At 31.5% G+C, this 20,498-nt stretch overlaps 2 protein-coding genes across 3 annotated transcripts; one reads left to right on the top strand and one right to left on the bottom strand.

Annotated features, from left to right (window-relative positions):
- Nucleotides 1-318: 318 nt before the first annotated feature.
- Nucleotides 319-15,938, top strand: LOC115889612 (sorting nexin-27-like; the record flags this gene model as incomplete). 2 transcript variants are annotated; one of them, XM_030909661.1, is given in 9 exon segments in its annotated part: nucleotides 319-366; nucleotides 2,201-2,303; nucleotides 4,094-4,310; nucleotides 6,308-6,501; nucleotides 9,494-9,644; nucleotides 10,218-10,354; nucleotides 12,622-12,835; nucleotides 13,305-13,483; nucleotides 14,188-15,938. In XM_030909661.1, coding segments are annotated over 9 exon segments (1,312 nt in total), but the record flags the coding sequence as incomplete, so codon positions are not given.
- Nucleotides 15,939-16,549: 611 nt separating this feature from the next.
- On the bottom strand, nucleotides 16,550-18,837 carry LOC115889623. The gene is made up of 5 exons (XM_030909674.1): nucleotides 18,585-18,837; nucleotides 17,349-18,529; nucleotides 17,038-17,288; nucleotides 16,800-16,983; nucleotides 16,550-16,742 (listed from the first exon to the last, which is right to left on the bottom strand). Exons 1-5 carry the CDS (start codon nucleotides 18,651-18,653, stop codon nucleotides 16,613-16,615), a joined length of 1,815 nt encoding a protein of 604 aa, XP_030765534.1. The 5' UTR covers nucleotides 18,654-18,837; the 3' UTR covers nucleotides 16,550-16,612.
- Nucleotides 18,838-20,498: the final 1,661 nt, after the last annotated feature.

Here is a 20,498-nt window from a genome sequence, read left to right on the forward strand (position 1 = left end):
GTCGGATTGGAGCGCATCTATACTCCTGAAGGAGTGTCAATTTGAATCCGCGATGCGAAGGATGCTTGATCCTCCGGCCGCGCCGCATCAAGAGATTCAAAACGTCAAAATATGGCCGACACCGTCGAACTTCTCGCAATACCAACAACAATATGAAGGTATCGCCGGTCCTCGAGTTGTTACCATCAAGAAAACGGATACAGGGTTCAGGTTTACGCAATGTCCGGGGCCAAAGTTAGCGAGGGGGCCAGCTCAGGAGCATCAACGGTGAGCTATACGCCCCTGCAGCACGTAAAGCGCTGTGCTTCCGGATCACAGGGCTGCCGAACAGGCCGGTATAAGGAAAGGAGACGGGATTTTAGAGGTGTAGAAGTAGAAGAGTTTTTGTGTTTACCTAAGGAGATTATTGATTTCTTTCCAATAACCACACAATTGAATGTTTTAATGAAAAGTAGGGTAGTAATACTAGAATGAACTATTTCTTAAGTTAAAACATTAGTGTTTTTGTCATTTTATGCTTAGAAACTTCTGTTAAATGCTAAGGAATTCTTGCTCAATGTAAATTATAAAATAGTGGGTAATGTGAGTTAATCAGCAAATAATATTGAAAATTGCTTGTAAAAGTAAAATTATCCTTATATAAGATGCTTAAACAGTTATTATTAGTCAAGTAGGCATACTTTTGAAGTGCTGTCATATTCATAAACAATTTACAGGAATCTAAAACCAATATTTATAAAAATTTGTGGGTGGATAGTAAACATTGTGTATAATTTATGTCTTTTTGATATTTTCGAATATCGGACCTCAAAATATATGTTAATTTCCTTAAAAAAAATTAATGATTTATGAATTCAATAAAAGTATGTTTTAAAATTGAAAAGACAAAATAATAAAAACAGGTAATAGGGATACAAAAATTTCAAGGATATACTTTCACATTTTCAGATCATAGTTGGCTTTGAAATAATGCTATTTCATTTGTTTATTTCCCCGAAATATAGCATTAAAAATTTAAATAATTTCGATACATTTATTAATCTTGGAAAATGTTATTTATGTTTTTTGTGAACTTTAATCTGTGGTCAGTTAATTAAAAAAAATCACTGTGTGTGCCATTACAGATAAGGCGTGTAAAACTAGCCTTCATTAATTATTGTGTTTTAGTTATATAAAAATATGTTTTGCCACCAGACATTTATTTATAATAACTTGTTTATCTCTTGTAACTTGATTTGCTCTCATTGATTGCCTGGCAGTGTACAAGAGAAAGTTAACTAAAAGCATTGAAATATTGTGAATTACATTCTTAAGTGTATTAATCTTTATTTATTTCGTTTATCTGTATAATAAGAGCATCTTGAGTGAGTTTACTTTAGATTAAAAGCAAGTATTTTGTTGGTAATAGACTTATTTTTTGATTACTATGATTTAAAATGTTGGGCAGTCATTTTCAAACTATTCCACATTCACTGTACTTAAGCTGGTGAGTTTATAAAATAGTTATTTCAGTTAATTCTTTAAACTTTTTGAGTAAAATGAATTCTTTATAAAAGCTTTTGCTTGTTCTAAAATGGTTAATCCGTTTATAGTTTTAGAAATTTTCATACCGTTTTAGAGAAAAATTCGAAAATATAGTTGAATTCTTTTCAAGTCCCAAAAGTCAAAATGTGTTACTATGGTAACATATTTTTGTTTACATTCTTTGCTAGATGGTTAATATTTTTTGATTAACGTCATATACCCATTTTGCTGTTTTAAAATATTAAAGAATTATATTACCATAGAAACAAGTTTTGATTTTGGGGACTTTGAAACAAATTCGACTATATTTTCATATTTTTTTTATTTTTCTCTAAAACGGAAATTTGGAAAAATATAAACGGGATTAACCATTTTAGAACAAGTAAAAACTTTTATGAAGAAAGCATTTTTCTCAAAAAGGTAATAATAAAAAGTATTTCCTCTTGTAAAGACATCCAAAGGGACATACTGTATACAGGGTGTTTCAAAAACATGTGCCATCTCTCATTAGGGAGAATCCCTCACGTAAAATGAATTAGCTGTAGCTACGAAACAAAAGTAGAATCGGACCTATGTTAATATGAAAAATAAACTTTATTTTTATGAGGGGAATCTCCCCATGAGAGATGGCACATGTTTTTTTTTAAACACCCTGTATCAATATTTATTGTTGTAGTAATGGAGTGAATGTAGAAGGAGCCACACACAAGCAAGTAGTAGATCTCATAAAATCAGGGGGAGACGTCTTAAAGCTCACTGTCATTTCCGTTACTCAACAGGTATGTTATTTATAAAAGACCCTGTATACAGGGTGGCCCGAACTGTATTCCGGAAACTTCGACAGCATATTCTGCAGATAAAAATAAGTAAAAAAGTTCGTATAAATGTATGTCCTAAATTGCTTAGTTTCGGAGATACAGGGTGTAGAAGTTTCATTTTTATTTCGATTTTTCCAAATAATTTCTGAAGTAACGTCAATATTTGGATGAAACACCAGTGTGTCTTGGGGTTTTTTGACATGAGAAATTTGGTTTTGAAGTCAATATGACTCCTATTTGTAGGAGGCGTTACCTAGATGTGTTATAACTGTTTTGAAGAGTAATAACTTTTCGTGTGTACCTGTATAAAACTACTGAGTGAAAAAATATACATTTCGGTGACTTTTTACGTAAAAAACGTCTCTAAATAGTCGATTCATGTCATTATTGACAAAAAAATAAACACGTTGAGTAGATAGTTATTTGACTGAAATAATAAATTTGGGAAATTTTTATTTTTTTTAAATTAATCATAAATTTTTCTTCGAAAATATTATGATAAAACAGTTTCTATTGAACTTTTGGTACAAAAATATTTCAAATTTATGATTTCAGTCTAATAACTATTTAGTCAACATGTTTAATTTATGTCAATGATGATAGGTATTGATAATTTCGATTCCAAATATCTTGAGAACCATTACTCGTAGTGATTTTTATCAAGAGTCCTTTTTTACGTAAAAAACGTCGTAAATTTATATTTTTTTACTCACTAGTTTTATACAGATACGGACGAAAAGTTATAACTCCTCAAACTAGTTAAAAAATATGTAGGTGGCGCCCTCTACAAGTAGGAGTCATATTGACATCAAAATCAAATTTCTCATATCAAAAAACTTCCACACAACAATTTTCATCCAAATATTAACGTTACTACTTCATAAATTATTTGGAAAAAAATCGAAATAAATATGAAACTTGTACACCCCGTATCTCCGAAACTATCTACCCACTGCTTTGACTGTTCCATCGTCTCTGGCGTATTGTGATGGATCCAAGTTTCATCCACGGTTACAAAACGGCGCAAAAAATCCTTCTTATTGTGGTTAAACATTGCCAAACACTCCTTTGAAGTTGTCACACGGTTTTGCTTGTTGCCGGCATTGAGCAAATGCGGCACCCATCTGGCAGCGAGCTTCCTCATTCCCAAATATTCGCGCAATATATTCTCCACTCGTTCACATGAGATGCCCACAGCCTCAGCAATCTCGCACACTCTTACCCGTCGATCGTCAATTACATACCATGGATTTTATCGACCACTTCTGGTGTGGTGACCTCTCTTGGACGACCTGAACGCTCATCATCAAAAATGATCGTACGACCGCGTTTAAATTCGGCAGTCCAATATTTTATTGTTGATAACAAAGGTGCAGAGTCCCCATACACATCATCCAGTTCGATTTTGATCTCATCTCTCAAGATTCTAATCACTGCGCGATATTCGATTTTATTCATTTTTGTAAAAATGCAAAATCTGTTCGCCTTCAATCACTGTCAAGTGCAAACTAAGTGACGCAGCTCGCTGAAAATTTGACAGAAGTCACTTGAAAGATACTTTTACGAAAAACAGTTGCGTTTGTTCCTGGCACCGCCAACTCTTGCCGAGGCCTCGTACATTTATACAAACTTTTTTACTTATTTTTATCTGCAGAATATGCTGACGAACTGTTCGGAATACAGTTCGACCTCCTTATATAGAGGAGTTTCTCAAACTGATTTGTAGCGTTATTTATTTAATATTTTTCTAGGAGGCTGAACGCCTAGAACCTTCGGAAGACAGTCAGGTGTATTATGATTATAGTGAAAAGCGTTCACTACCCATAAGCATTCCAGACTATCACTACAATGAACGAGGCGGTGAACGATATGTTTCTTTTAATATTTACATGGCGGGGAGACACTTGTGCTCCAGAAGGTACAGGGAGTTCGCCAAGCTGCACAACGATCTCAAAAAGGAGTTTATTGGTAAGTTTTTTAACAATATATTTGTCGCCTTGTTTAGTTTTGTCATGAATTTATCAGAAAAGGGTTTGAATTTGTATAGCGATGTTGGCTACAGGATGCCCACAATAGCTAGATGTGTCTAGGCAGTGTATAGTCTAAGGATACGACAAAAACAACATGTCATAAAATATTAAGACAAAATTCTATTAAATTTGCATTTTGAGACTGTATATTTATGTTGGTTACAGGTTGCCCACAATAGCTATAGGTATCTAGGTTGTTCATAATCTAACAATAGACAAAAATATATTACAGAATGATAAAAAAAATTGTAATTTGCATTTTGGGACTGGTATTTTTATGTTGGCTACAGGATTCACACAAGCTAGATGAGTCTAGGCAGTTCATAGTCTAAGAATACGACCAAAACTTGCCATAAAATCAGAAGAAAAAATCGTATTAAATTTGAATTTTGGGATTGTATTTATGTTGGCTACAGGATGCACTCAATAGCTGGATGTGTCTAGGTAGTTCACAGTCTAAGAATAGTAAAAATCATAAGATTTTTTTTTATTAAATTTGCATTTTGGGACTATATTTGTGTTGGCTACAGGATGCCAACAAGAGCTAGATGTGTCTAGGCAGTTTATAATTTAAGAAAACGACAAAAACATATCTTAAAATCATTAAAAAATATATTTTTCATTTTGGGACTGTATATTTATGTTGGCAACAGGATACCCACGGTAGCATCTAGGCATCTAGGTAGTTCATAGTCTAACAATACAAAAAAAGCATATGATCATAAGTTTTTATTGAAAATAAAGGGTCGGGGTCGAAAATGACAATGTCTGAACTTTCTTATAAAATTAATAAATAATATTTATAAGAACAATTTAATATCATAAAATTAATTTAAATAGTTTTTTTTTGACTTAAAAAAATATTTTTTATCGTCAAATAATCACAGTAAATTCTACAAAAATGTAGACCTCTAAAAATACTCTTTAAAGTACTTTTTGTTTATGTTATATATACTATTCAGCGACGCAAAGTTTTTTTTAAAAATACCTCCACTATTTATTTTAATTAGCGGGAATGTTGATTTTAACTTTTTAAAATTAAGGGAATTTTTTTAATAGAATTTTCTTAGCTTGAGTGATGTTTAATTTATCTCAAATTATATTTAAACTGATTTTTTTAAATGGTATAATGAGTAATCTATATTTTTTTGCGTATTTGTATTTAGACGTAAATATACGTATTTTATAAATAAAATATTAAAAATATTAACAGATACATTACGTGTGATTTATATTTTATGTAAACATTTCCTTACAATGGATATCTAAATGAAATTATTGGTTTTAAGGAAAACAAATAAAAAAACCACAAACCATACATATATATTTTTGTATATTTTTTTTTAGCTAATTGCATATAATGTGTACATTGTTATTGCATAAAATTTTTTAGATCTTTTTTAAATATAGGTGTCTATGTAGCTCATAGTCTAAGAAAACGATCAAAATATAAAAAAATCTTTAAAAAAAAATTCTAAATTGCATTTTGGGACTGTATATTAATATAATGTTAGCTACAGTATGCCCGCAATAACTTTTGGTATCTAGGTACCTCATAGTCTAAGACAACGACCTAAACATGTCGTAATACCATAAAAATGTAAATTTTCATTTTGGGGCTGTGTGTTTATTTTGACTACAAGATGCTCACAATAGCTAAAAGTATCTGGGTAGTTCATAGTCTAAAAATACGACCAAAAAACCAAAAAAATTTTTGGAAATGTATATTAATGTAATGTTGGACACGGAATGCCCACAGTAATAGTTATAGGTATCTAGGTAGTTCATAGTCTAAGATTACAACCAAAACATGTAAAATTACAGAAAAAAAAATGTATAAATTTGTAATTTCACACTATTATGTTGGCTACACGATTCCCACAATAACTATAAATGTCTAGGTAATTTATGGTCTAAGGATCCGACTTTTTACAGGCTACAACTTTCCTAAACTACCGGGAAAATGGCCATTCACGCTCAGCGAGCAACAATTGGACACCAGAAGGCGTGGTTTAGAGCAGTACCTTGAAAGAGTCTGCGCAGTGCGTGTTATAGCGGAATCGGACATAATGCAGGAATTTCTAACTGATCAGGATGACGAAAACAACAGCAGTCCGGTAGATCTGAAGGTAAACAAACTTTTTCGTATAAATCAGGGTCAATAGGTGTCAATTGGAGTTGAATATATGTCTGTTTGTTGACGAAAAATCTAATTTTGTAAGAGAAAAAATGTCTTTATTGAGAATTTACTTGTGAAGGCTACAGGGTGGTCCAAATTGTATTCGAGAAACTTCAAAAAAAAAATTTTAAAGTTTGTATAAATGTATGTCCTAAAATGCTTCGTTTCGGAGATACAAGGTGTAGAAGTTTTATTTTTATTTCGGTTTTTTCCAAATAATTTCTGAACTATAGTGGATTTTTGGATAAAAATTGGTGGTTTTTTGATATGAGGAATTCTATTTTGTTGTCAATATGTCTCCTATTTATAGGAGGCGCCACATACATATTTTTTATCTGTTTTGAACTTTGAATAAGAAGACTAAGGAAGGAGCATAATGCTACTACCATGTATTCATGCATGGTGGGCGGAAAAAGCACTCTAGGGTGGAGATCCTTGACAGTTCTGTTTGACAATTCATTTGACACATTTGAATTTGATTTGAAATTTTGTGGATTTGTCAGTCTTTACGGAGCTTATTTTATGGTATTTATTATTTATTCTACTACTGATAGTTGTATAAAGGTAGTAAATCTAGATGGAAATTGTGGCAGAACTTAAATTAACAGTGATTTCGCGATTTATCGAAAAAGACTCTAAAATAGTTGGTTGTGTAGCGTGCGGTAGATCTCGGCAAAAATTGAGTGAAATAATGGAACAACTTTTCGCTAGTGACTATATAATATACATACGTGTAGTAAACCGATCATTTATGAAATTCACTTAAATTAACTGAATTATATATTTTTCTTGCATTTTAGCTTTTATTTATTACTTGTCAAAGATAGATGTCAAAAAATTTAGATACGTTAATTTGACTTACCTGCTTCAGTAGCGTATCGGATGTTTGTGTTAATAAATACTTATTATAACTTATCTATTTTTATTAGAATAATATATTTTTATAACAATTTTAATAACTACCAACATTTATTCACAACGTAAAATAAAATAACAAATTATTGAGTCTACCCCACGTCTACCCTACATCATAGTTTTACATTTTTTAAATAAAATTAGAACGACACTAATAAACCGGAATTTAAGTCGGCCATATTTGATATGCTCCTTCCTCAGTCTTCTTATTCAAAGGTTTTGAAGAGTAATAACTTTTCGTCCGTACCTGTATAAAACTACTGAGTGAAAAAATATACATTTTCGTTTTTTTTTTACGAAAAAAGGTGTCCTGGTTAAAACCCCTAAGGGTAACCGTTCTCAAGATATTTGCAATGGAAATGATCATTACATGTCATTATTGACAAAAATAAGCTTGTTGGCTAGATATATTGATCGATAGCGGCTCCAATTTCGTTCAGTTTACGCATACCACCTGTGACGTCATATGCCATACAAAAAATATCCATATTGTTCTATTGCCGCTAAAAAACAAAACCTATAATAGGGAAGAATTAGGACATAACCCCAAAAGTTATGTCAAATCATCGAGCTTGACATTTAAAAAATTTATGACACATTTATTATGTGTCATCAGTTTGACAATTTGAAATTAGCGCGCGGAGCTTGCCGACCAATAGTGCCGTTTATCACCTGTGACGTAGTGACCAACCTGCGCAATATTATACCTTGTTTTCTTTGTATCATGGATACTTGAGTGAAGTGATAAATTTGGGATTTTTTTGTGTGTTTTAAATTAATCATAAATTTTTCTAGAAAAAAATAAGATAAAAATGTTTCTGTTGAGCAAACGTTTGAAATTTATTATTTCAGTAAATCTACTCAAAATGTTTAATATTTCCAATGATGACATGTATTGCCTATTTTTCTTCTAAATAGCTTTGAGAACGGTTGCTCGTAGCGATTTTTACCAAGAGTCCTTTTTTACGTAAAAAAATTACGAAAATGTATATTTTTTCACTCATTAGTTTTATACAGGTACGGACGAAAAGTTATTACTCTTCAAAAGAGTTAATAACATGTTGGCGGCCCCCTACAAGTAGGAGTCATATATACATCAAAATTAAATTTCTCAAAGCACTGTTCATTAAAATGTTGTATCCTATGTTATAGGGCTTGTTTCTCTCTACATTTTCCTGTCTCACAATGTACCGTTTGTGTCCGGGAAGAGTTCATAGTTTCATAGATGTCGAGTTTCGAAAGAAATCAGAACATGTATATTATTTCGTATATTTTTCATTTTATTGATTTTATGGAAACCACTGTTCATTAAAATGTTGTATCCTATGTTATAGGGCTTGTTTCTCTCTACAATTTCCTGTCTCACAATGTACCGTTTGTGTCCGGGAAGAGTTCATAGTTTCATAGATGTTGATTTTCGAATGAAATCAGAACATGTATATTATTTCGTATATTTTTCATTTTATTGATTTTATTGAAAGCACTGTTCATTACTACACACTAAATTATATCCAAAACTAAAAAAATGAAACTTCTACACCCTGTATCTCCAAAACGAAGCATTATAGGACATAAATTTATATAAAGTTTTTTACTTATCTTTATCTGCAGAATACGCTGACGAAGTTTTCTGAATAAATTTCGAACCACCGTGTATAATATGCAGTGGCCATATGTTTTTCGAGCGGGCCGATTTTTACACAGGGTGTTTCAACTTTCACTTTCTCCAAAATGGCAACATTTTTTTACCTTGTATATTATATAGATGGACTATCAATTTTTAATTTAAAGAGAGGTTAAAAAGTCACATAATTTAGCTATAAATTGCTTAAAAAATCATCAAAATCGGCCCACTAGAATAAAATATATCAAAATTTAAAATACATGAAAATGTTTTATTGAGATCTAACTTTTGTTGCAGGAAAAAAAATCAGTAAACTTTTTTATTATTTTATTGCTTTGTTACTAACACAAAAGAGAAGAAAAATAACGTCTTTTAGCGATGTTTACAATAATTTAATCACTAGGTTTTGCTTCCTGATCGAGAAGTCGTCACAGTAACATTAAAAAGGAGCGCCAACGCGGACGAAGTGTATGAAGCCATCATCAAGAAGATCGGTATGAGCAGGAAGATCTCCAAGTATTTTTACCTCTTCGAAATCGTGGAATACAATTTCGGTAAGTCCTAAAGGTTACCCCACACCCTATTTTGTATAACCTAAAGTTACACCTACACTGCGAAATTTACTATGGGAAAATCAGTAAGGGTGTATTCCGTTGCTTACATTGGTTATGGTTTTATGTTCCGTTTCTATCGGTTTCCTGACAGTTTTCTTATTACGGAACACGGTTCCTGAAAAATTCGGTTATAACTGTCACCAAACTAACCAGCGCGAGAAGGCTGGTTTTTCTGGTGTTGTTTGTCAAACAATGTCATTTATGTGACAGAAATCAAGCAAATATTGGAAGTTCGAGTGATCGAAAACAAACGGCGTCCAGTTGGCTTGGAAATGACGATCGATGACATATCCCATATAATTTTACAAATAATATGACAGCGATCTTCATTTCATAGCCATCGCTGACGCCGTTTTTATTCGACCATACGGTATATATTGATTATATTGATGTTTACAAACAACACGCAAAACAAAAAAGTGTTCCCTAAGTTTCAAACGAATTTTTATTTATTAGAAATTAAATTTCGTACATTCGGGCAGACTTTTATTGATTTCTCTGTACATTCATTAGAAAGGAAACTCCAACCGTCGGAATACCCACATAACCTCTACATCCAGAACTACAGCACGGCCACCAGCACATGTCTGTCCATAAGGAAATGGCTGTTCTCCATTCAGAAAGAGCTCAGCCTGATGTCGGACTCCCAGGCCACGTCATACGTTTTCTGGCAGGCTGTGGATGACGTCAACAGAGGGTACATCAACGCCGGCGAGAGGCTGTACCAATTGAAAGCGCTACAGGACAACACTAGGGCTGTGGAGTACTTGAAACTAGCTAGGGAGTTGCCTGGGTATGGGGAGGTAGTGTTTCCTCATTGCGCATGCGACTCTAGGAAGGAGGGGCACGTTGTGTTGTCGATAGGTGAGTGTTTTTGAGGTTATGTACCGTGTTTTAATTTTTTTTGTTTCAACTTTTAACTGACTATAATTTTTTTTTAATTTTTGAGTTGGTTAGCTTTGGTTTTTACGAAATAAATTTGTTCTATAATAAACGTTCTATATCCTTTTTTAATCTTTCTATAATTAGTGTTTATATTTGACAAGTTTTATGTCAACTTTTAGTAAAGAGAGATTGACCTCGCCAAAATTATCATCGATTGTCATTTTCCGGCCGTCTTCGATGCCGTTTTTTTTCGATCATACGGTACTTTTTTATTTTTATTTTTATTGTGTAAGATTTACAATAATCTCACCATATTTCAAATCCTGACACAATGTCTCTCCGGTTTTATAAATGTTGCATAAATCCAATTATAAATAAACAAGAATTAACATAACAATAACAAATAACAAGAAAGCCAGAGAAGCAAACTCAGTAAGTAATAGATAAACTCGGTACATATACTCATACATTAAAAATTATTTTTAAATTATCATTTTACTTTTGTCTAAATTAATTTTTGACCAATATTTATGTGTAAATTCTTTAAGAAATGTCATATACAGAGGATACCCGACAGAAATTATAATTTATCGTCGTGTCAAAGGCTACTATGACACTTTTTTTTCTTGATTATACAGTATTTAAAAAAAAACTGTTATCTTTGAATTGCTCCTTCTATATCTAGGTACTAGCGGTATAAAATTGCACGCGTGTCAAGAAGACGATAAGCTAGAAAGTCAGGTGGTAGTACTGAAATGGAACTTTTTACTTACTTCTCTAAAGTATTTTTTAACCAATATTTATGTCAGTTCTCTAAGAAATGTCATATACATAGGTCGACCAAATAGAAATTATCATAGATTGTTGAGTCCAAGGCTACTATGACACCTTTTTTTTTATAATTCATTTTTTTTTTTTTTCAAAAAATGATTTTTTTCGAATTTTTTCTTCTGTATTTTAGGTACCAGCGGTATAAAATTGCACGCGTGTCAAGAAGACGGTACGCTAGAGAGTCAGGTGGTAGTACTGGAATGGGACACGATAAGACAGTGGGAAGTAGATGAAGAGGGTATGGCGTTCTGTTTGAAATATAACAGACAGGACAAGACACCTCGATGGCTCAAGATCTTCACACCTTATGTAAGTATTTTTTTATTATTCGATGTAGCTTGGCCGTAAAAAACTTTAGACGCTTAAGTTTTCCCTAATTTTTTTTTAAATTATATTGTTTATGATTTGTATTTACTAATATACTAAAAAACCGTCACGAAAAAAATATGAGCCATATAAAGAAAAATTACTTCTTGGTGTATTTAAAAATTTCCTTTAAAATCCTAGAAATTTTTTTCAGAATACAAATGAGTTTAGTTTGCAAAATGTGACTTGAAACCAGTGTTGCCAGAATTAAAGGATTTCCTTCAATATTAAGGATTTTTCTCCGTTGAAGAAATTCGCTCTAAAATTTTTGGCAACACTGCTTGAAGGTCAAAAAGTTAGCGACACATACATCAAAGAAGCCGACGCTTACTGTCGCGTCTGTATAGCCAATAGCTATGGTATTCTGTGACATAAAGCCTGTCAATTTTGATGACGTATCCGCCAGTGTCTTTTCGACTTTTATTATAAGTACCGTATGATCGAAAAAAAACGGCGTCCAGTTGGCTGGGAAATGAACATCAATGACATTTCCCATATAAATTTACATATAAAATGACAGCGATCTTCATTCCATAGCCATCGCTGACGCCGTTTTTTCTCGATCATACGGTACTAGGTCTCTATTTTTTTTCTGTTATAGTACTTTTATTTGGTGGACTGTTTCGAACGGATCATAGAAGAGGGGAAATGGTTGGACGCGGGCGACTGACTGAGCACTATGAGCACTAGCTGAACACTTAAATAATAATAATAATAAGCGTTAAGTCCTCCTACTATTTCATCCACCAATAGAACATAGATATTTTTTCCCTTGTATTGTTCTGCTGGCGGAATCTGATTGGTTTAAAAGACAGTTTTTTTTTCAAAATGACAGGCCACGTCATACGTTTTCTGGCAGGCTGTGGATGACGTCAACAGAGGGTACATCAACGCCGGCGAGAGGCTGTACCAATTGAAAGCGCTACAGGACAACACTAGGGCTGTGGAGTACTTGAAACTAGCTAGGGAGTTGCCTGGGTATGGGGAGGTGATGTTTCCTCATTGCGCATGCGATTCTAGGAAGGAGGGGCACGTTGTGTTGTCTATAGGTGAGTGTTAGTGTTTTTTGAGGTTATATGCATTTTTTAACTTTCTATAACTTTTTTATTTTTTGAGTTAGAACATTTATTAAAAAAACAAATTTAGAGTTGTTTATCAAGTTTTATTACTTATGACGTCATTAATTGGCCTGTAGTATTCTAGTCGCCCACTTATTGTTTGAAAAGTTTGATCGTTTGTCAAGATTAACAAATGAATTGACTGATAGGAAATTACCGTTCTAGGACGGTTCTCTCGTCCGGTTGGAACAAACATAATATATCCTTTTCTAATATTCTCACCTTAAAAATATTAAAATGTCAGTTCTTTAAGAATGTTTTCAATATTTATTTCAGTTCTTTAAGAAATGTCATATACAGAGGTCGACCCGATAGAAATTATCATAGATTGTCCAAGGCTACTATGACACCTTTTTTTTATAATTCATTTTTTTTTCGAATTTTTTCTTCTGTATTTTAGGTACCAGCGGTATAAAATTGCACGCGTGTCAAGAAGACGGTACGCTAGAAAGTCAGGTGGTAGTACTGGAATGGGACACGATAAGACAGTGGGAAGTAGATGAAGAGGGTATGGCGTTCTGTTTGAAATATAACAGACAGGACAAGACACCTCGATGGCTCAAGATCTTCACACCTTATGTAAGTATTTTTTTTTATTTGTATATTTATAGAAATACATATATCAGGACGCCAAAAAATTGAAACTTTATAAGAGAATGTTCGGACTGAGTTGCGTTTACGTCATCATAGCGTGTTAAAAAACAGTTCATATATGCACAAAATCAGCTAACCATACAGAAGCGACACGGGCATTTTTTTTTTGGTGTACTACTACAAACTAAATTTTAAGTGAGTTCAAGATATTTCGATGTAGCTTGGCCGTAAAAAACTTTAGACGCTTAAGTTTTCCCTAATTTTTTTTTAAATTGTATTGTTTATGATTTGTATTTACTAATATACTAAAAAACCGTCACGAAAAAAATATGAGCCATATAAAGAAAAATTACTTCTTGGTGTATTTAAAAGTTTCTTTTAAAATCCTAGAAATTTTTCTGTATACAAATGAGTTTAATTTGCAAAATGTGACTTGAAGGCAGTGTTGCCAGAATGAAAGGATTTCCTTCAGTATTAAGAATTTTTCTCCAAAATTTTTGGCAACACTGCTTAAAGGTCAAAACATTGGTGACAAATACTTCAAAGAAGCCGACGCTTACTGTCGCGTCTGTATAGCCAATAACTATGGTATTCTGTGACATAAAGCCTGTCAATTTTGATGACGTATCCGCCAGTGTCTTTTCGACTTTTATTATAAGTACTAGGTCTCTATTTTTTTTCTGTTATAGTACTTTTATTTGGTGGACTGTTTCGAACGGATCATAGAAGAGGGGAAATGGTTGGACGCGGGCGACTGACTGAGCACTATGAGCACTAGCTGAACACTTAAATAATAATAATAATAAGCGTTAAGTCCTCCTACTATTTCATCCACCAATAGAACATAGATATTTTTTCCCTTGTATTGTTCTGCTGGCGGAATCTGATTGGTTTAAAAGACAGTTTTTTTTTCAAAATGGAGGAGTATATGAGAGACTATAAATATATATCAAAAAAAGTTTAGTCAATTTTGAACACTTTCGTAGGAAATATAAGAGTTTTAGGGGTTATGTCATGTATCAAGAGATTTTTAAATTAATGTTTGTTATTTTTACATTAGAGAAGTCTTTCTTTCCTGAAAAAACATAAATATACAGGGGTTTCGAAAAAACTCCTTGACAAATTTTAAAACTTTATTGTCAACTTTTAGAGCCATGACCAAGACAAAACATGACAAGTATTTATTTCTCTAAAAAAACATAATTTATATAAAACAAATATTAACTTTAAATCGCTTTATACGTGTACTTAACATATTTTTTTTAATTATATGGAATATTTTTTTAATGTTTTTTTTTGTTCATTGTGTACAGGGTGTATCATCTCTAACACACTGTACATCTTTCATTTCAAAGATATACTAGGCGTTTAATAGATGTATTAATGAAATAAAATCTCTTTCTAGTAAAGTAGTATAAGTATAGGCCACACTTCAGATCGCTCATAATATAAATCTATACAAAACTAAAATGTATATAGTATATCAAATGTCCGGGATCGCAGGGATGGGTGGATATGAAACAGTAATGTAAAAACACTGTTTTTTTACGTGTAAAAAATGGTAGGTTGCGTGTAAAAAATACTTTTTTACGTTATAGTTTTTTTGTGACAGTTGTAGAAAAATACTTTGGTTTATTATTACACAGGGTGTTCCTTTAACGACATGCTAATATATAGTGTTCACGATTTTTTACTCTATTTTACTCCAAAATATTAAAAAGGTACGCCATCCATCCCTGGTTAAGATTCACTTTATTGTGCGTCTCGAAAAATACATTTTGCTGTCCATCAAATTAAGATTAGTTGATTTTCGTTGTTGCAATGACCGTTTACTTATAATGAATATTTTGTTGAACAATCTGTATATATCGTGATAATATGTATGTATATGTAAAATATTTATTTTTCATTTTTATTTTAATATTAAAGCACAGTGATTGACGCTGTAGTTGTGATAGTGGTCGAATTATTTAAGAGATAATTTTAGTGTGATAAATCTTTGTTATTTAAATTAAAAATAAAATTGTTTAAGCAACTGGGAGCCTAGGATAAAAAAATAATTATAACATAGGATAATTTATTGTTATAGAATGGTATAATAAGCAGTTATATGTTGCTTAAACAATGTAAAATCCTATTAAACAATGCACATACTTTATTTTATCATCATTAATTGTTCAAATTTTTTAAAGTATTTTACATGTTTCCTGTTGTTTTTTACATTTTCATTGCTCTTTTTGTCATAACTCTCTGATCTATGAGACTATATATATAAGAATAATTAAAAAATATCAAACATCAACTCAATTGAATGTGTAACTAAACTATTGAATTTCATTGTTACATGTTTCTTATATATTTTATATTTTTCTGTTAACTTTCTATTGAATAAATAAGCAAATGCAACTTATTTACGTAAGTAATATGCTGAAAAATATGAGAACACAACTAGTTTCAATTCTTTTATTATCAAATTGATCAAAAAAGACCTATTTCTACATGATACCTACATTACTTTTTTATATAGTGTTTAAACGATTGCTGAAACTTGTCTACAAATAGTTATAATATGATATATCACATTTAAGGTAGTTCCAGTGAAATATTTGGCAGTTAAATATACACATACAGTATACTTTTTCCGGGGTGTTTTATTAATTAAAAATAATTTTAATTGTTCATTTTTTGAAATTTTGACGTTTACATGGATTATTCTGAAGTTAGCTGGAAAAAAAAAGTATATGATTCTGGTCGGTTTTACTAATCTGTGACTTATAGGTACAGATTAGTAATACTTTGGAGATGGATTTGTTAGATCTATGGTTGTCCCATAGAGCTATCAAGGTGACTTGAAAAAAAATAATCTGTGGTTATTCATCGAGTTGAAAATAAGGACTATAAAGAATTTTTCTTAATTTTTTTGTTTTTCCAATTAAAAATTAATGGTTTAACACACTTGACTGAAAACAAGGTATGAAAATAATAATATATTTACCTTTTACTCTACAAAAAATTTAGTATAATATTAATAATATTAGAATAACAATTTCGATATATATATATTTAATGATAAAATAAATTTAAATACAGGGACAATGTATATTAAAAAAAATGTTACGTGGAATTTTCAATTTTATTTATATCTTCGTGATCCGATTTTTCGTTTTTCTTCTCTTCTGATTCGCTGTGGCTTCCTTGATCTGTTGAAACTTTGTCCTCCCCTCTTTCAGCCATATCGACATATCTATAAAAAAGATTTTATATAAAATTAGTTAAGAAATTAATACAATTAAGAACATACTTTTGGCAGAGTTCTTTAATTTTCTGTTCACCCTCTACAAGACTCTTTTTTAAAACACTTTCTAGAGAAGGATCTTTGGTAGCGGGGTCTTCACTAAATTCGATAAAATCTAAATGGGAATCATACAAATCTTGTCTACGTTTTTTCTGAAGGATTGATCCTAACGTTTTGAGACATTTTCTACCTATTAAATACTTTTGTTAATTTTAAAATTAAATTTATATGAACTTAAACTTACTTTCTACCTTTACTTCATCATCATTCAGATTTAATTTATGTTTAGTGACTGTTTTCTTTATGAATTGTTCTAATTCATAATAGTTTGGAAAATGTAAACTATTATTGTATTTTTTTGATATTGCCTGGTTGATTTCATTGTAATTTGATGTGACAAAAGTAATTTTATCATGTGTTGCTCTACCACTATATGGATTTCTTTTAATATACTGACAATACTTTTTATACACCTTATTTAACCTATTCTGATACCTAAAAAATTAAGTATTAAGTTTGCTTGATAAATATTCACTATTATATACTATTTTTTACCTATCAAGCTGAATATACGCGGAATTATTATCTTCCTCAAAGTTAACTTCGGTAGTTTCAAGTTTCTTTATCCTCTTCTTCAATAATGCTATTGTTCTTTCTAACATTTTAACCTTAGGCAAGTTCTCCTCCTCGACTATAATAGTCGTTTGAGCTATATTCGCTTTCAGGATTTTACAAATCTTGTGAAATGCCACTATAGCTAAATTGGTACCGTTAGAATTTTTGGCTTTACTTATACTTTGGACAGAATCCGTTAGAAGGGTTTTGAAAGAATTTTCATTAACATAATCTTTACTTTTGTCAAAATATTTCTTGATAATGGGCAGTTTCTTTGGTAAAGCTTCAACATATTGTGAGTCCGCAATTTTTTCTTCAACCAATTTGAGAAATTTGTTGAATAAGGATTTAGGATCAGTTTCATCACTTGATTCTGGAGGAGTTTCTGGGATTCCATCATCAAGAGCAATTTTCTGAGTATCATCAACAGCAGTTTCCTGTGCATCATCTGAAGGAGTTTCTTGTGCATCATCTGGAGGAGTTTGCTGTGCATCACCTGAAGGAATTTCTTGTGCATCATCTGGAGGAGTTTCTTGTGCATCATCTGGAGGAGTTTTCTGTGTATCATCTAAAGGAGCTTCCTGTGCATCCTCTGGATTAGAGACACTATCAGTTATTTTTTCAGTAATTTGATTTAAGCTAGGATTTTCTTTTTCTGTTTCCTCCTCAGAGTCATTCACAATTATACTCTCATTCTTGGAATCTGGAGAAGATTTGTTGTTGCATTCTGTTCCATTTACAGCTTCTGTCTCTGAATCACTATCAGGAATCGATACTGTATCACTTACTTTCAAAGTTTCATTATTATTACTGTTTTCATTTTCACCATTTTCTGTTGTGTTTGATGGTAGAGTTGATTCATTTGCAGGAGGTATATCTTCATCATCACTAAGTATAGTTAAATCTACATTATTCACAGACTTGCTCGTATCATTCTGCTTCGATCTGGGTATTAGTTCAGTCTCATTACTAACTTTGGTAACTCCTTTTCCTAAACTATCATCATCGTCTGAATCTAATGTTACTGTAGTTATATTCTCGCTTGTCGGTTTTTTCTTTTTCTTGTTACCACTAACTACAGTTAAGGTGCATTCGGATAGAAAGAGTGTGGGTTTACTTTTCTAAAAATGCAAAATACAAAAAAATAACCCCTAAAAAACGAAAAGTATTAAATACCTTAGGCGGGGGCGGTTCAATATTTTCCTCTTCATCTGACGATGTTAAGGAAATAATAACATCGGGCATTTTCTCGTTTGAGGACCCAATTTTTGCCGTTTTTCTTTCTAAACTTATTATTAAAAAAATATCAACAATACGCTCAATACACCCGCCTCGCCAAGCGCTGCCAAGCGGGACGAACAAGTTTATTCTGTGGGGACGAATATATTTTGATCTTTTTAATCTATGGACAGTTTAGGAATTAAGCCAAAGAAATTACTAAAGAAGAAATTGTGTCTTAAATGTAAAAAAAGAGAAAAGAAGAAGAATTAATTTCTAACCCTTTTTTATAATGTCAAATTTTGAAAGAAAAATCTTTAATAATTTTATTCTTTTTCATTTTAAAGGAGTAAAACTATTTTAAAGACAATAAAATAAGTTAATAATGGAAAATTGCTAAATGCAAATACCGTATAAATGAAAATATTTAACGCTTAAATCATCTTGGAGATAGTTAAGAGAAACGGCATAGAAGGCACGGCTACGGTCTGCATCGTCTGCATCTGTAAGTGTTTGTGTTTTTAATTAATTTAGTTTTATTTAATTCAATAACAACCAATATAATACTTTCTATGATGTATAATTTTTATTTATCTGTTACGAATAAATTCTATTATGTATAGGTACAATACCATATGATTGAAAATAAACAGCATCAAAGTAGGTGAAGACATGCTGATTGCAAGTAATTTTCTCCTGATCAACCTCTAATATAATTTATTGTAAATTAACTTATAAACTTGCTAAAAATACTTTTTATATTTTAAACAAAAAGTATGTCAAGTAAAAACAGCTTGGTTCACACTTATAGTAAACAATAATTATCATCAATCGTCATTACAAAAGCTACTATGTTGCGTTTTTTTTCGATCTTCTGGTATCCTGTATGTAGAATTGATTAGAAAGTGTCTTATATATGTTAAAAAAAATTGTTTTTTGTAATGTTGGAGATGAAAATATAATTTTTATCTTCCAGTACCATATTATCTAAACGATGTCAAGTTGGCTTAGGAATGAGCAAATTGCTAGATACCATATAATCGAAAAAAAACAACAGCGTCAGCGATGGCTATGAAATGAAGATCGCTGTCATTTACTAATTTATATCCAGCCAACTGGACGCCGTTTTTTTTTCGATCATTCGGTATACATACAATGTTATCAAAAAGCTTTTATGGTGATATGGGAAAAATACCGTCTAATCGAAAAAAGACGGAGTCCAGTTGGCTTGGAAATAATGATCAATGACATTCTCCATATAATTTTACATATAAAATGACAGCGATCTTTATTTCATAGCCATCGCTGACGCCGTTTTTTTTTGCGATTATATTGTACTTAATTTTTAACTCTCAAAGCACACTTAAACATAAAACTTTTTGATCATACATTCAGTATGAGTAATAATGAAATATCGTATGATCGAAAAAAACGGCGTCTAGTTGGCTTGGAAATGAACATCGTTGACATTCCCCATATAATTTTACATATAAAATGACAGCGATTTTCATAGCCATCGCTGACGCCGTTTTTTTTTCGATCATACAGTACTTACCGTGCTGATTTAATATTAATGTTTTATTTTGTTTTCAGAGTTGAAGCTTAGCCATCGCCAGGGATCACCTACAATATCTGTTTTTTAATATATTTTTATATTGTATGTGTACTTTTTTGTATAATAAATTTTATTATTTAAAATATTTACTGTGTTTTAATTTAATATCGAGATTAACAAATATAGTTAGTAAATATCTTTTAAATTTTCCTCCTAATATTGTCAAAACATATTTGACTTATACAATTAACTTACTCTTGGCTGCTCCTGGTAGCGAAAAATACCTCCTCGCTCTTATATGCTCCTGATACAAATTT

The sequence above is a fragment of the Sitophilus oryzae genome, unplaced genomic scaffold, assembly GCF_002938485.1.
Source record: "Sitophilus oryzae breed Bouriz unplaced genomic scaffold, Soryzae_2.0 scaffold_816_pilon_pilon, whole genome shotgun sequence".
Classification (NCBI taxonomy): Eukaryota; Metazoa; Arthropoda; class Insecta; order Coleoptera; family Curculionidae; genus Sitophilus; species Sitophilus oryzae.

Bases quoted from the DNA above. Each gene is read 5' to 3' on its own strand.
- LOC115889623 (XM_030909674.1), bottom strand. From the start codon at position 18,653: ATGCCCGATGTTATTATTTCCTTAACATCGTCAGATGAAGAGGAAAAT. The intron at 16,984-17,037 runs GTAAGTTTAAGT...AGTATTTAATAG, and splicing joins TGATGAAGTAAAGGTAGAAA to GTAGAAAATGTCTCAAAACG. The intron at 16,743-16,799 runs GTATGTTCTTAA...TCTTTTTTATAG, and splicing joins ATTAAAGAACTCTGCCAAAA to ATATGTCGATATGGCTGAAA.